This window comes from Gymnoscopelus microlampas, assembly GCF_963454915.1.
Source record: "Gymnoscopelus microlampas genome assembly, chromosome: 1".
In the NCBI taxonomy this organism is placed as follows: domain Eukaryota; kingdom Metazoa; phylum Chordata; class Actinopteri; order Myctophiformes; family Myctophidae; genus Gymnoscopelus; species Gymnoscopelus microlampas.
Genome location: NC_139962.1, coordinates 18,389,991 through 18,407,216, shown reverse-complemented (window position 1 = coordinate 18,407,216; position 17,226 = coordinate 18,389,991). Strand labels below are relative to the sequence as shown.

General features: G+C 42.5%; 2 protein-coding genes across 3 annotated transcripts in view; one reads left to right on the top strand and one right to left on the bottom strand.

The window, feature by feature from the left end:
- The window catches only part of pcdh20 (protocadherin 20), a 221,721-nt gene that overhangs the window by 160,420 nt on the left and 44,075 nt on the right, over nucleotides 1–17,226 (bottom strand). The gene's annotated exons all lie outside the window — the stretch shown is intronic.
- tdrd3 (tudor domain containing 3) overlaps nucleotides 1–17,226 on the top strand; it is a 33,512-nt gene that overhangs the window by 8,312 nt on the left and 7,974 nt on the right. For both annotated transcript variants that reach the window (XM_084064537.1, XM_084064536.1), the window contains exons 4-11: nucleotides 1,303–1,463; nucleotides 5,873–6,014; nucleotides 6,797–6,868; nucleotides 7,768–7,917; nucleotides 9,945–10,106; nucleotides 12,571–12,754; nucleotides 13,500–13,628; nucleotides 15,739–16,901. In XM_084064537.1, the coding sequence (XP_083920663.1) occupies nucleotides 1,303–1,463; nucleotides 5,873–6,014; nucleotides 6,797–6,868; nucleotides 7,768–7,917; nucleotides 9,945–10,106; nucleotides 12,571–12,754; nucleotides 13,500–13,628; nucleotides 15,739–16,901 (2,163 nt within the window). The remainder of the gene's footprint in view (nucleotides 1–1,302; nucleotides 1,464–5,872; nucleotides 6,015–6,796; nucleotides 6,869–7,767; nucleotides 7,918–9,944; nucleotides 10,107–12,570; nucleotides 12,755–13,499; nucleotides 13,629–15,738; nucleotides 16,902–17,226) is intronic.

Below are 17,226 nucleotides of genomic sequence, written 5' to 3'. Positions count from 1 at the left end.
CAACACGGCTCTCAGCCACAAAATAGCCACTACTTTTAACAGTACAACCGCTACAACTAACAATATCAGACAGAAACGCAGCAACCATATTATTTCAAAAGAAACTGGCTAGGCTAGCTAAAACTAAAGAGTTACGTCTGACCTGGCATGTGTGTGAGATCCAATGGAGATTCCCTGGCTCGCTCAGATACGTCCATCTGAATTGTATCACAAACAATTTGCCACGCTTACAAATTAGCACCTATCAAAGCAAAACCCTAGCTAGCAAATATTCCCAACTCCGAACAGAACAACAAACGAAACCGTCATCAAACATCCTAGTCAGACATGCTAGCAAACAGTGTCGACAGAAAGGTTCAGCTTGCCCTCGACTGTCACAACATCAATAGCAGTCAGCGCCAACAAAAGACATTTCAGCAAGCCGATACACCCGACTCCATAACTCCATCTGTCAGTGTAATATTATTACCCTGAGCGACCCTACACCTATCTGAATACCTTTGCCACCTGGCATTCTCAATTTATCAACGAATTGCTCGCAAGGCTATACGAACAGGCAGGGTGCTTTACTTCTATTGCACTTTTCATTGCTCAGTCGTGGGTTTTTACTATTACGGTTGACAATGAAACGTGTTACATTTAATGTCATAGTCTGTTATTTTTTACTATTAGTATATTGCAGTGTTGATTTTGTCGACTAAAACTATGACGAAAAATGTTGGTCGACTACCTTTTTTCACTGACGAAAACTAAACAAACTAAGCTATGACGACTAAAACTATGACTAAATATATAGACAATTTCGTCAGCAAATTAGATTAAAATGTTAGTGAGGGACTAGTGGAGAAGAGATCCAGTAGAACTAAAAGACAAGTCATTTTATGTTTGGTTGCGTTCTGAAAATAGCAGATCTACAAGCTCACAACGCGTTGTGAGCTTGTAGATTGGCTATTTTCAGCATGAAAACAAGTGTAAAATCAGCCATTACGACGCCATCAAGACACCGCCAAAATACATTATAGTCGACGAAATCAACTGTAGATTTAGTCGACTAAAATCTTAGGATATTTATTCGACTAAATCGAGACAAAAACTAAAACAAACTAAATGGAATGTTATTCAAAAAAACGATTAAAACTAAATCAAAATTGGCTGTCAAAGTCAACACAATATACCAGATATTGTGATATCCAGACATTTACTAGTGTTTTATACGGTGGAATACCTGTCTCTGTGTATTTATTACCCCTTTGTGGAGATATTACCGTACTAATTATGTCGTTGTCGCTTGCATATGGCCAGCTGGAAGGGCCATGCGTCCTTCAGGTACAGAAGGTGAGGAACATCTCAGCCCCCAAAGACCACGAGGAGTCTCAGGCAGCTCCCAGAATGCTGCGACTACAAATGACCGATGGACACACCACCTGCGTAGGACTGGAAGTCAAACAACTGTCCAAGATCAGGTAAGAAGATATATAGTATAGGTATAATCGGACTTTCTGAACGTCTACTTTCTGACTACTACAATAGCTGCTATCTTAAACCCATTAAAGGAGAAATCCGGTCATTTTAAGTGTTATGTTTGATGTGTGTCAAATCACTTACCAACGTATAAATGAAAATCGCGTAAATCCACAGAGCCCCCTATCGACCCCCACCGTTGTCATTGTAGGAGGATATAGAATAGCCCAAATTCGCCTATTTTAACCAATGCAAAGTCTGTTTTTTTGCTTCTAGTACTCATTGTTGAGTCCCATGATAATGTAACAGGCGCTAAAACTCCCGACAAGCTAACGGCTAATAACAAACGAGCTAACGCTGGGGCTGCTTATCTCTCTGAATGGCAGCCCCAGGTTGCCAGGTCGGGAGAGAAACCAGCAACCAGCATTAGCTCGTTCTGTTATTAGCCGTTAGCTTGTCGGGAGTTTTAGCGCCTGTTACATTATCATGGGACTCAACAATGAGTACTAGAAGCAAAAAAACAGACTTTGCATTGGTTAAAATAGGCGAATTTGGGCTATTCTATATCCTCCTACAATGACAACGGTGGGGGTCGATAGGGGGCTCTGTGGATTTACGCGATTTTCATTTATACGTTGGTAAGTGATTTGACACACATCAAACATAACACTTAAAATGACCGGATTTCTCCTTTAAGACCTGGAACGCATCTGTGTCACTTTTTTATTTGTGCTAAAAAGCATTATTTTACACTTTGGCTATTCAAAAATAGCAGATTTACAAGCTCATAGCGCGGCACTGAGTGCTGCGCTATGAGCTTGTAGATCTGCTATTTTTGAAAAATCGTGAAAATGTGTGCAAATCTTTGAATATATATTCTTTTACAGCGAATATTTTTTTAACTCAAATCTTTGCTTCTGGGGGTCCCTGGAACAAAATATTTTGAGATGGGGGTCCACGGCCAAATACATATCATTTTGGGGGTCCTTGACATGAAAAAGATTGATAACCAGTAACCACTGACATCAGAAAACTGTTAGGATTTAGAAGACGTTTATTTAGAATCGGCCTCAGGCCTTAATGGTTACGGTAACTGCTGGCAACACATGAAGTATCTTTGTAGGAATACTTACCCACTGATGTACATGTGTGTTTGTATGGAGCTGCACCACTATAAACATGATTCATTTCACAGACGAAGCTTCTCTGACGGCACACCCGTTAAATAGTAGCTCAGTAGTTATAGTTAATAATGTTAATTCAAGTGGTGTTGAATTATCTGAACACTTTGTACACCCTTTCAAACTATAATAACTATATTATAATTGTCGATACTGCAGTTTTTACAGTTGTAACCCTATGAATTAAAATCAAACCACGAGGTCACCGTTGGTCTCTGACCTTAATACTATACATAGCGGGATTGTATGTAGATTTTACCGAGAATTTCTAGTTTTGCCTCGTCTACTCCCTCTCTCTTGCCTCACAACATATCCTACTTCATGCACAGATGGCTTGACCCCCCCCCCCCCCTTTCAGTCAATACCCTCATCCCACCACATGCCCCCATTTTTCCATTTTAACATCAATTTCCACTCGTCGGCAGCTGATCAGCTAACAATTCCCTGTGTTAACCCATTGAGACCTGAGGTTCCGATTCTACAAATGTCTTCTAAATCCGAACAGTTTTCTAAATAAACGTATGTTTCTGTATCAGTGGTGCTCAAACTTTTTCATAATTGTCAAGGACCCCCCAAAATTATATCATGTATTTGGCCGCGGACCCCCCCATCTCAAAATATTTGGTTCCAGGAACCCCCCCAGAAGCAAAGATTTGAGTTACAAAATGTTCGCTTTAAAAGAATACATTCACAGATTTGCACACATTTTAAAAAGAAAAATCAAAAATAGCAGATCTACAAGCTCGTTGCGCGGCACTCGGTGCCGCGCTACAAGCTTGTATATCTGCTATTTTTGAATAGCCAAAGTGTAAAATAATGTTTTTTTTAAGCCCAAATCTAAAAATGACACAGATACGTTCCCGGTCTTAATGGGTTAATGGCATCTCCAAGCCTGGAAACGGTGGCCGTGGCGACTGCTGCCATGGCGACTAGCTAGTAGCTAGTGTGTACAGGTGGAGTGGTCAAAGAAAAGCTTTCCCAGACTCGGCTGTTAGGAAGAGGAGAGAGGCGAACCCGAACAAATCCCCTCTTCATGAGCCGTGCTTACCCACACACACACTGACACGGGCTCCAGCAACAACACTGGTTACTGTTCCTAGATAGTGCACGTTTTTTTTTTTTTGCATGAGCGTGTGTGAAGGGACGAGATGGATTACAAGCAGGATGTAGCTTGTGTGTGGGGGCCTGATCAGTGTGTGTGAGAGTGCCGCGCGATAGAGGGAGAGGAGAATTAAGCATTAACCCATCAAGACCGGGAACGCATCTGTGTGTCATTTTTACATTTCTTTGGCTACAAGCTCTTATGAGCTTGTAGATCTGCTATTTGTTTTAAAAACCATGGGATTCTTTTGCAAATCTTTGAATATGTATTTTCTTTTTTTTTTTAAAGCACACATTTTTAACCCAGAAATCTTTGCTTCTGTGGATTCTACAACTGTCTTCTAAACCCTAACAAAAATTCTAAGAAAAAAATTGTTGCTATAATATCAGTGGTTTTCATGTCAAGGACCACAGAATTATATTTATTTGGCCGTGGACCCCCATCTCAAAATGTTGTTCCAGGGACCCCCCAGAAGCAAAGATTTGAGTAAAAAAATATACTTAAAAAAAAAAGTATTCAAAGATCGGCAAACATTTTCACGATTTTTCTAAAATAGCAGATCTACATATGAGCTTGTATATCTGCTATTTTAGAAAAGCCAAAGAAATCTTAAAATGACACACAGATGTGTTCCCGGTCTTAATGGGTTAAGTAGCAAGATTGAGGAGAGTGAGTAGTGTGTTTGCGCGATTGTGCATGTGTGCGCTCATGGAAAGTACAGAGAGTGCCTCGTTTCCACACTGTCCACTATCCTGAGGGCGCTCTGTCCAGCTCAGCGGTTCGTCACAAAAATCCCTAATTGCTGCTTTGGCATCCGGCATCAGTAGCTGGAAATCCCCCCTAAGTCCCTGCGCTTCCCTAATGAGAGAGACACAGGCCTTATCAGGCCTGATGAAATAGAAGGGCTTTTAAGCCATTAAGACCTGGAACGCATCTGTGTCACTTTTTGATTTGAGCTAAAAAGCATTATTTTTACACTTTGGCTATTCAAAAATAGCAGATCTACAAGCTCATAGCGCGGCACCGAGTGCCGCGCTATGAGCTTGTAGATCTTCCATTTTTGAAAAAGCACAAAAATGTGTGCAAATTAATGTATTTATATTCTTTTCAAGCAAACATTTTTAACTCAAATCTTCGCTTCTGGGGGGTCCCTGGAACAAAAAATGTTGACACGGGGGTCTGGGGCCAAATACATGTAATTTTGGGGGTCTTCGACATGAAAAGGTTTGAGAACCACTGACATAGAAACATACGTTTTTCAGAAAACTGTTAGGCTTTAGAAGACATTAGTAAGAATCGGCCTCAGGTATTAAGGGGTTAATTTACCGTGAGGATGGGTGAGGGACTGGGATTATTCACAGTCATCTCTCTACCCTCAGTAGCCGTACCCTGGCGCTGCTCCATGTCATTTAGGAAATGGTATGCATGGCGGGATAGGAATGTGGAAGAAGGGACTGGCCTTTTTGATTCCTAAAAGTTTGTTAAGGTCTGTGTTGTTGTAGTGAATGCAATGATGGTGGAAATATTACGCCTCAGCAGCAGCAGCAGCAGTCAATATATGCATTTTACATTTCCTTGGTTCTGGGGCGGCAGTGGCTCTCTGGTGGTGGAGCGGCAGCTTGGGAAATGGAAGGTTCCCGGTTCGATCGCCGGCTCGCCTTGGACTAGTCAGCGTTGGAATGACCTTGAGCAAAACACTGAACCCCCTAACCCTTCCCGATGAGCACGGTGGTGCCTTGCATGGTTTCCTCTGCCATCAGTTTGACGATTCAGAATCGATTCTCCAAAAAAAAAAAAAGATTTTAGATATTTTTTTGTATAATGACATTTTTGAGAAGTGGCAAGTTCTGGGCTGAATCGGGGGGAAAAAAAGATTTTTGAATCGCAAAAAACAGTTTTTGTTTTTGAATGGAGAATCGTTCATTTTGAAAAAAACGACAAAAATCGGAATCGTGACCCCCAGAATCGGAAATCAAATCGAATCGTGAGATAGCAGAAGATTCACAGCCCTAGCCATCAGTGTGAGAATGTTTGCGTGAATGTAATGCAAAGTGCTTTAGATAAAGGTGCTATATAAATGCACCATCATTATACATTTTCTTTGGTTTAACATGCAAATGTTTTTCAGTTTAAACACCCCGCCTGGAACAAAGGTAAAGCTCCTCGGTACGGTCGAAGTCAAAAACGGTCTTCTGCTCCTGGACGATTCCAAAATCTCCGTCCTGGGAGGAGAGGTGGATCACATGGTGGAGAAATGGGAACTGCAGAGGGTGAGGGATCATTTTTCTTTTAATTATAATTAATTATGCAAGCTTAAAAGGGGAACAATGGAACTTTTGGCCACCCTGGTGCTGCTGAGCACACTGGGTCGACCTAAGTCATGTATCATGTGTTCTTCTGACAAAGAACACAAGGGCATTATACAGTCGTTTCACATCACGAGCATGGGGTGTGACATTTAGTACCTGAGAGTTTTACCTGGAACCTGTTAAACAAATGAGGGGTGGGGCACACTAAGCCGCTAATCTGAACTCCGATAAATGTCGTAGGGACAAAGTACCTACCGTATTAGAGGTCGACCGATAAGCGAACAGCTGATTATCGGCGGCCGATCTTCGTGATTTTTATTGATATCGAAATTAATCAAAATCGGGGGAAAAAAGCAGATTTTTCTATATTATTATTCTTAATATTGAAACATGTGACCCGTAGAAATGTGTTACCGAGGATATGTCTCATATGAAACTCCTGAGAGAGTGACACTTATGGTCACATAATTCTACAGGTCACAGGTGTCAGCGTGACACACTACCTGCTGAATTCAAGAGAACAATGTAATGGCAACAAACCCATGCGTGTTTGTTTGTGTCAAGTTCCATCATTCACCTTCAACCTTTAACGATTTTAAACGTGGTGTTCAGTCAGGTCATTATGAAGCCGTGTGTTCTGTCTGACTCATTCTATTCATTCTAAATGCTATAACTGTGTGTGTGATCACTGACTCACATGCAAGTTGCTGACGTCCATGTGTTTTTTTCACTTTTACCTCCAGAGCCTGGCCAAACACAGCAGGAGTAACATTGGTGCAGAAGGCGGACCTCCTCCCTTTGTGCCGTTTGGACAGGTAGGGATGGATGTTGATGACACCCTTTTATTTTATTTTAAGCCTTTAATACCTGGTGCCGATTCTTATTTATGTCTTCTAAATCCTAACAGTTTTCTGAAAAACGTATGTTTCTATATCAGTGGTGCTCAAACCTTTTCATGTCAAGGACCCCCAAAATGATATGAATTTGGCCGCCGACCCCATCTCAAAATATTTTGTTCCAGGGACCCCCCAGAAACAAAGATTTGAGTTAAACATTTTTGCTTGAAAAGAATATAAATATATTAATTTGCACACATTGTCTTGATTTTTCAAAAATAGCAGATCTACAAGCTCGTAGCGCGGCACTCGGTGCCGCGCTATGAGCTTGTATATCTGCTATTTTTGAATAGCCAAAGTGTAAAATAATGCTTTCTAGCTTAAATCAAAAAGTGACACAGACGCGTTCCAGGTCTTAATGGGTTAAGCCTTACCGTTGCTGCACTCACTCACTCAATTTACTTAGAACCTCGACTTATAATATACACTTCATAGTTTTTTGTTTGTTTACTGACACCCTACTGCCGAATGAGTGATTGATTGAATTAAAGTAGGCTAAGCTACCGTGCTATTCCTGGAACACGATTTTCTTTCACTCGTGGCATTTCAAGTGAACAGAACACAGAGCGATGGGAAAGATGGGGGTTGAAGGACGCGGAAAGAAAGACGAGAGAGAGTGACACACTATAGGTTAGAAGAAAAAGAAGGGATGACGTTTTTCCCCCCCCCGTCATCCCTTCTTTTTCTTCTAACCTATAGTGTGTCACTCATAAATAAGCTGCTGTGCACCAGACAGGATGTTTTGGTCTGAAAATGAAAAAATAAATCTGCTCAATCCACATGTTTGATGACGTGTCCCTCTCCCTGGTTTCCTGTAGAAGTGTGCGAGGAAGGATGAAGTAGACAGCAGGGAACTGGACCAGAGGAAGACGCTGCAGAGCACCACCACCGCCAAGACGGCCGACGAGAACGACGAGTTTGAAAAGCAGCGGATAGCGGCCATTGCCGAGGTGGCCAAGGCCAAAGAGGTGTGTGTGTGTGTGTGTGTGTGTGTGTGTGTGTGTGTATATTCCTCTTCTCTTCAGTATATATGAGTCATTATCCCATAAAAGAAAACGCATAACCATTCAGACTATAGTGAAATAAAGCTCACTTGAAAGTAAAAGTTCAAGCTGACTTTCCATTTCCCCACAAGGTCATTGTCTAGTTCCTTGTCATTTGAGCCATTCGTGCTTTATGTCTCTGACATCCAATACCCTATTCTCTGGTTTTCTGTATTTGAGCAATATGTGTTGTCTATAATAGCCCAATCACATCTAAAACAATACTTTTCCTTTTTGTATTTTTAAGGGACACAACTGTATTTCACAATATTGTCTACTGTGTGTACACCAATAGCCCAACAGTGGCTACATTTTAACATTAACATGTATATACCTAATTATGCTATTGAATGATTAGATATATGCAAATATACAATTGGGCTTTTAGAAAAAAAACACGTCCATTACATCCTTGGCAGTGAATGAGTTAAGGGGGCCAGTCCAAACAAACAAGAACTTTCTTCGGTTTTCGTAAAGGGCTTGCCAAGCCGATGAAAGTTCGGAGAGGACAAAAGGGTTATACACTGCCTCTGAACTCAGTTCTGAGAACACCAGACCCTGCCCAGTCAGTAATCTGCCCATAATATGGGTCAATGAATCTGCCCGCTCTGTCACTTGAGCCACTGAAGCAGTGTATATAGACGGCGCTGGAATTGGTGGTTTTACCATTTAGATCAGCGGCGGGCAACTTTGATGATGGAGAGGGCCACTGTATTTCCACACTCACTCCAGAGGGCAACATTGCATATACTGTCTCTCTGTGTTTGAACTTTTTTCGCCATTCTATGTCACACAAGAGTAGCAAAAATAGCCGATCTACAAGCTCAAAACGCGTCGCGCTGCGACGCGTTTTGAGCTTGTAGATCTGCTATTTTTGCTATTTTTCTTCAATCTGGATCTTGGAATCCAGATTTATTTTTGCTATTTTTTAATTGGAATCCTGCAAAGTAACATTTTTATTTTATTTCAAATGCATTTAGTTATACTTATGTTAACTTTATGAACTTAAATACAAATACATTGGACATAAAAAAGAAAATAGAATTTTAATACTAGTCATTAAGCCACTAATATAGACGGAAGTAATTACAGAGGGTCATGTTTGCATGTTTGGAATTGTAACAGCTGAAATCAATAATATATCAGTATTCTGATATTAACCTGCGGGCTGCAGTAAGTGAAGGTGGGGGCCGCATGTGGCCCCCGGGCCGCCAGTTGCCCATGTATGATGATCTGGATCTCCCTTCGATGCGTTGTATTTCGCTGCTCGCGGAATGAAGCCTTGGGCAGAATGCAGAAGCAAAACAAAATATATCGCACCCACTTTAAATGTCTGCCCAATCCCACACAATGTTTTGTCCAAACTTTCTTCGGCTAGTTACATCTCAGAGGTACAGGAACGTCCAAACTTTGTTCTGACAGGCACTGCCAAAGTTCTTAATGGTTAATGCTGTAGTTATTGCCTACCCTATGTGTTGGAGGATGTATCACACTTTAGACATAAACAACCAGGGCAAAGCAGAACTTCTGTGAATGAGTGGTTCAAGTATTGGAGCAGCTAATATTAGAGTTTACCTCCTGTCAACTCCTTTAGTGTTGTGCTTTTGACAGCAAAAAGTTAAGAGAAATAACACTTAGAAAACCATTCCACATTGTTCATTTAATTCTGAGCCAGTGTTACTTTAACTTTCAGTGATTTTAACGCTGAGCCAGTGTTACTTTAACTTTCAGTGATTTTAACTCTCCGAGTTAAATTGACGATGCAGATTTTTTGGTGTACAATACCAGGTATTTTAATACTAACTATTTTCAGATACATTGACACAACTGCAAGTACAGGCATTATGGAGAATAGAATCAGGAAAAGCAATTAGCATAATTGATTTCTTTCTAGTCCAGATCCTCACTGCATGTAGTGGTTTTTGAGAACCTCATTTTTCTCCTTTCTCTAGGGTCCCCGTACCTTCGGTGGTGGAGTGAATGCAGGCGGCAACTTGAGCGGTATCGGGTCCTCCTACCGCGGCCGCGAATCGTTCAAGCCACGCCGACGCGAGGAAAGGATCGAGAGGAGTGAGAGCAGACAAGATGGAAACTATGGAAACTATCGCGAGCTGGTGAGAAGATAGACACTGACTTGGTCCGAACCTGAGAGGCACTAGTCAGTGTACATTTGTAATGTTCATGTTCACTTTAACCCATTAAGACCTGAGGCCGATTCTACAAACTTTTTCATGTCATGGACCCAGAAATTATATGTACAGTATTTGGCCGCCGACCCCCATCTCAAAATATGTTGTTCAAGGGACCCCCCGGAAGCAAAGATTTGAGTTAAAAATGTTCGCTTTGAAAGAAAATATATATTCAAAGATTTGCACACATTTTCACGATTTTTCAAAAATAGCAGATATACAAGCTCATAGTTCTCTATGAGCTTGTATATCTGCTATTTTTGAATAGCCAAAGTGTAAACAGACAAGTCCAGATGTCTCTTTGAACTTTCTGACAACCACAAGTTTGCAATATATACAACCATACAAAAAGTTGTGAGTTATTATTTGATTTACTACAAAGTACTTTGCACAGTAACTAATATAGTACTTTCTCAAGTTTTAACTTGACGTCCTTCTGTTGGGCTTGCATTATGGGTGGACATTTTATTTTATTCATAAGCCGTGCGTTCTGAGCTCGTAGATTGACTACTTCTGCTTCAAATACAGGTGTGCCTTAAATGTTTTACTTGCCCATTGGTGTAGCTCAGGCAAAAGAAAGTTTGAAACCTCACTGCTTCAATGCTTTTGGAAAGAGGAAAGAAAATGATAGAAGTGTCCAGCAGCACTCATGAATTATTATACTCAAGCTTGAATTTATCCTTACCCGAATACAAGATTTAAAAGATAGGCATTCTGCCCACTATTTTAAATGTTCTTTTTTCTTTTTTTTCTCCTCTTCCTTTTGTGACTGTTAGGCAGGGTCAGTCTAACAGTCACAATCTAAATGTTAATCAGTCACATGCCTCTCTCCTGGATCCAGCTCCCTGAGTCGTTCATAATTGCTTATTATCCATTCTCATTAAAAAATATGTCACGATTTCAGAATCCTTGCCAAGCTCGTTCCACTGAGGGTCGGTGGTGGCAGCACTGATGGCACACAAACGTTGTTTTCAACTTTAGCGACTTGTGGGCTAAACCTAGTCGGCTTAGATTTGGAAAACGGGCAAAAGTATGAGTCAAAAATGTTCGCTTTAAAAAAATATATGTTCAAAGATTTGCACACATTTTCCTCGGTTCCGCGCTACGAGCTTGTAGATCTGCTATTTTTGAATAGCCAAAGAAATCTTAAAATGACACAAATGGTCTTAATGGGTTAAGGGCTTAATTGGTTTCAGGTAAAGTATTACCTGGTACTTTTTTGGTATCACTTCCATCGAGGTTCCAGCCGAGACGATGCCAAAAGGTGACGTGAAAACACGTGATTGGTCAGAGAGAATCGTCACTAGCGGCCTAAGTGTTTCGCGGCAATACCAACCATTACATTTTGAGTTGCCTTATTTGTATAGGTGCACATGTTGGTGTTCATCCCCCAGGGAGCATGAATGTGCATCACGACAAACTCCATGGCAATCCAGTCAGTAGTTTGTGAGATATTTGTGGGATATTTTGGGATCTCAGTGTTTGGGCCCTAATTGCATTGGCCTTATCCTGAAGGGACAAATGTGGCATCTTTCCATGAGGGCAGTGTTGCTGCTTTGAGCATACACAAACTCAACAAAGTTGCAGAACCCATGCTCGGGTGCCAGTCACACACCTGTGACTAGCAGGTGTGTGACTGGCAGGTCGCTCAAAACGAGAGCGATTACCAACAGAAGCATGTTGGGGGATTTTAGCTACCCCCACGTTTAGCTGTGTTGTCTCATTCCACGAATGCCCGATCCTTACAAGCTGTACCTCGTTGTAAAGGTGACTAATCAACGATAAAAATGATATAAACACAATACCAATTGTTTATTATTAACCCATTGAGACCTGAAGCCGATTCTACATGTCTCCTAAATCTCAACAGTATTCTGAAAAACATATGTTTCTATATCAGTGGTGCTCAATCTTTTTCATGTCAAGGACCCCCAAAATTATATGTATTTGGCCGCAGACCCCCATCAAAATGTTTTGTTCCAGGGACCCCCCAGAAGCAAAGATTTGAGTTAAAAATGTTCGCTTTAATATATATATATATATTCAGAAGATTTGCACACATTTTCAGGATTTTTCAAAAATAGCAGATCTACAAGCTCGTAGCGCGGCACTCGGTGCCGCGCTACGAGCTTGTACATCTGCTATTTTTGAATAGCCCAAAGTGTAAAATAAGGCTTTTTAGCTCAAATCTAAAAATGACACAGTTCCAGGTCTTAATGGGTCTTAAAGGGGCCGAATAATCCACCGAATTGTGTGGGCAGTTTTACATTGAATCCATTGGAACACATGGTTCTTTCCATTTCCTGAGAACCGTTTCTGCCTGACAGTGATGATGGTATTCATGTGGCTTTTTTTCTTATTTTGTTCTGCTCATAAATCCGGTCCACAGGTGGACGAGAGGGCCCTCAGAGACATCATGGAGATGGGCTTTAATAGGGAGGCCGCACGCCAGGCGCTGATGGACAATAACAACAACCTAGAAGTGGCTCTCAATTGCCTGCTGACCGGAGCCACTAACAACAGACCCTCTCCCACACCGATAGAGAGAGAGTCTAACAGGCCCCCACCTAGAGGTGCGCACGCACGCACGCACACACACACACACACACACACACACACACACACACACACAGGTGTGTATTACTATACTTGTGAGGACATCAACACTTTAGGACAACCATGTTATGAATGCCATTACATTTTTTTTGCCATTTTTAACTGTAAGCCTAAAGCCGAAAAACAGCAGATCTATAAGCCCACAACGCGTCGCGCTGCGACGCGTTGTGGGCTTATAGATCGGCTGTTTTTCGATGCATGACACATGGCGCGCAACTAAGTATAAATCATGTTTAACTCTAATTCCAATCCCTAAACCTAGCCTTCTAAATGTCTAATCCTAACCTGAATGTTTTTCTAATTGTAAGCGTATCTCTAAAAAAAATTTTTTTTAACTATAAAACAACCATTTGCATTGTGAGGACCAGGAAAACGGTCCTCACCATGTATATTTCTTCAAATTCTACTATACTTGGTCCTCGCAAGTATAGTAATACACACACACACACACACACACACACACACACACACACACACACACACACACACACACACACACACACACACACACGTGTCAGTAATAGTCTGGCTTTATACCGAACAAAACATCTTACAACCAGGAACAGGAACATTCAACTGAATGAGTGAAAATCAACTAAAGTCAACATTTTACCAACAATATTTAAATTGTACCTGTTTTAGATTAACTTCTAGAATGAATAGGATCTACTGTATATCTTTTTATTCTGGTGTTTTTTACAGGAAGAGGTAGGGGAAGAGGAAGGTCCAGGATCGAGGATGAGGAAGACCGAGGCGAGGGAGGAAGGCCCTCCGGACCGAGCACTCTCTTTGACTTCCTGGAATCCAAAATGGGAGCGTTCTCCGTCGATGGTGGGTGACACGGTTTTTAAATTGGTAATAATACGCCTGATTAACCTTTCTCAAGTCCTGATGGAGGCTTGAGATTTCCAGCACAGGAACACTCTATTTTAAACGGCAAGAGGGATTTTTGAAATAACTTAGCCAAAAAAAGTCTATTTGCCCCCTTCAGAATATCCACATTTCAGTCAGCCCAACTTTTGGATTAAAATCTATCTATTGAGCATAAATATGACATTTGAGCATAGATGCAAGTATGCATGAAGGCTGTGTCCAAATTTATTCATTTGATGTAAGCATGAAAATATTTATAATAACCCATTTAGACCTGGAACGCATCTGTGTCATTTTAGGTTTCTTTGGCTATTCAAAAATAGCAGATCTACAAGCTCATAGCGCGGCACCGAGTGCCGCGCTATGAGCTTGTAGATCTGCTATTTTTTGAAAAATCTTGAAAATGTGTGCAAATCTTTGAGTGTGTATGTGTATATATATATATATATATATATATATATATATACACAAAAAACTGGCTTCAGGTCTAAATGGGATAAATAAATGATCTGCCAAATAGATATGACGGGGAATTGAACTAGAAAGACCCCAAAGAGGGGATCATAGAAACAGAGCCCACAGGTGGATGCTTGGGGGAGGGCGGTGGGATTGCTAAAAGTTGATAAGGCAGCAGCACGGCAGGCAGCAATAGCACAGCACAGCGCGCAGTACAGCAGAACGGTTACAGCAGGGCAGCAAGATTGCAGAGCAAGGGAATGATCGGGTACTAAGCAGGCAGGTTTAAATGGCCCTGACCCCCAGTCAGATGAAGAGTGCATGTATGTGACTGATCGCCTCTTTAGGTGAGTAGGCGCTGCTTTGAGTTGTGTGCCGTAACTAGCTCTGTAGGCTCTTCACATCATTTGAATGTGGAAGGAGGGTCATAACATTGCGTATGGCATTGACTTATTCTTCTATTACGTCTTAACCCATTAAGACCTGAGGCCGATTCTACAAATGTCTTCTAATTCAATTCCCAACAGTTTTCTATAAAGCGTTTCTATATCAGTGGTTCTCAAACTTTTCCAGAATGATCAAGGACCCCCAAAATTATTTGGCCGCCGACCCCCATCTCAAAATGTTTTGTTCCAGGGACCCCCAGAAGCAAAGAATAGAGTTAAAAATGTTCGCTTTAAACAATATATATTCAAAGATTTGCACACATTTTCACGATTTTTATGGGCTTGTATATCTGCTATTTTTGAATAGCCCAAAGTGTAAAATAATGCTTTTTAGCTCAAATGAAAAAGTGACACAGATGCGTTCCAGGTCTTAATGGGTTAATGTGAATGTCTCCTCTGTTCTAAAATATCATACGTCTTGATTTTGCACGCACGCACGCACACACGCATGCACGCACGCACACACACACACACACACACACACACACACACACACTGGCATATGAAACATGATGCAACAAATGCACTTCTATACCGTACAACAATGCCCCCGAATCTCGGCTTTCATTTGTCTCTCTTATATACTCTGTTCACAAAAGTAATTAGTTTCATGCTCTAGTCAAACCAAGCTGGTTTAACGTGGTGCCATTCATTACCTTGTAGCACATCTGAACTGTTGAGGCACAACTTTCACAAAGTTAAAAAAGAGCAAGTGAGGTACAGTAGGCTAGTGGGCAATATAAAATGGTAATCTCTTTGACCCCTCGCTAACACCACATTATGCAGGGCCACCCACATCCTAAAAATCTCGAAGACGACTATGATGATAACTCTCGGAGAATCACCATAATGCCCAGACAGATGGCCGTCTCGTGCTGAGGGCATTAATACCGTTTAATACCGTTTAAAATACAGACATGTCACTAAATCAGCAGCACTGGTTTGGCTGGAGCTGGTTGAGCCCCAGCTTGTTGTTGATAATGGATGTAAGTGGGCAGACCAACAACCTTGCAACCTGCAAGAAGAGAATGCAACATATTTATTGGTCTAATAAATAAACGATTTTCTTTATCCCCCTATGAATTTGACCTTTCAGTTACCCTCTCTTGTCAATATTCTTCACATTATTTTAATATTTTTGTACTATTATGTGGTTGTTTCTTTAGAGCCAAAGAGCCAGCCTCCTCAGAGACACCAGGATGGCAGAATGAGTTTCTCCAACTCCGACTATTCCTCCTCCTCGTCTCACACCAACAAGTTCTCATTCCAAAACGACAACAGACAGCAACGGAACGACAGACCGCCCCGCTTCCACAACAGGGACACCGACTTTCCCAAACCTGGCCAGGAGCCCAATTCTTCCTCCTCCACCTCCTCCTCCGCGCCCCCTCCTCCTCACACCTCAGGCCCGTCTCAGCAGCACTGGAAGGGCCAACAAGAGAGGGGGGGTTCACGTGGTGGTGGGGGCCACGACAGATGGCGGGAGAACGACAAGCGGGGGGAGACGCAGGACGAGCACGCCGGCGGCGCTCCCTCCTCCTTCTCCTCCGCGTTCTCTTCGCGTTCAAAAGAGACGCGACCACAGATGGAGTCTGCGGGACCGTTCCACCAGCGCTCAAGAAACGGAGACGGTGGCGGTGGCGGTGGTGGCGGGGGTGGAGGTACGGGCGGCGGTTTTCAACCCGCCACAAAGGACAGCTCATTGTTTGAACAGCCGCACCGGAGAGGAGGGCCCAAAGACAATGCACCCGCGTCTAAAGCACCTGACACGACTAGCAACGCACCAGACGGAAGAGGAGGAGGCTCCAGGCGAGCAGAGAGCAGGAACGAGGACCCCACCACCACCAACAACAACAACAGGAGGAGGGGCAGGAACGACCGGCCCTTCTCGGGACACCTCGACCACCAAAGGGACAACGTTGGCCCGTTGAACTGTAACTCGTGGGGCGGGAACCCCCCCGCCTCCTCGATCCAGGCGGGGGGAGGAGGAGGGTCCAAAGACACCCAGGCGGCGGGAGGAGGAGGGTCCAAGGATCATGTCCAGGCGGGAGGAGGAGTAGAGACGACTCCTCGCCTCCAAAACGGAGACTTAGAGCACAAAAGGACTGGGCCCATTAAGCTAATGAACTCATCCGGGCCTCCTCCTCCTCCCCACAAGGAGGAGCTCTACAAGAAGAACGCCTCCTCTCAGAACACTGGGCCTAAAAAGAGGCAGGGACAACAAGGCCGAGGTCAAGGTCCTCCTAAGGGTTCAGAGAGGGGTCACGTGATGGAGCAGTTTTGGAAACCCGGAGACCACTGTTTGGCACTTTACTGGGAGGATAGCAAGGTAGAGTAAGAGTTAGCTGTCTACAGACGGGTCTGGGGTTCATCAGATGGCACCACATTAACCCTTTTAAGACCTGAGCCCGATTCTGCAAATGTCTTCTAAATCCCAACAGTATTCTGAAAAACGTGTGTTTCTATATCAGTGGTTCTCAAACTTTTTCATGTCAAGGACCCTAACAAATGACATCTATTTGGCCGCCGACCCCATCTCAAAATTGTTGTTCCAGGGACCCCCCAGAAGCAAAGAATAGAGTTAAAAAATTTCGCTTTAAACAATATATATTCAAAGATTTGCACACATTTTCACGATCTTTCAAAAATAGCAG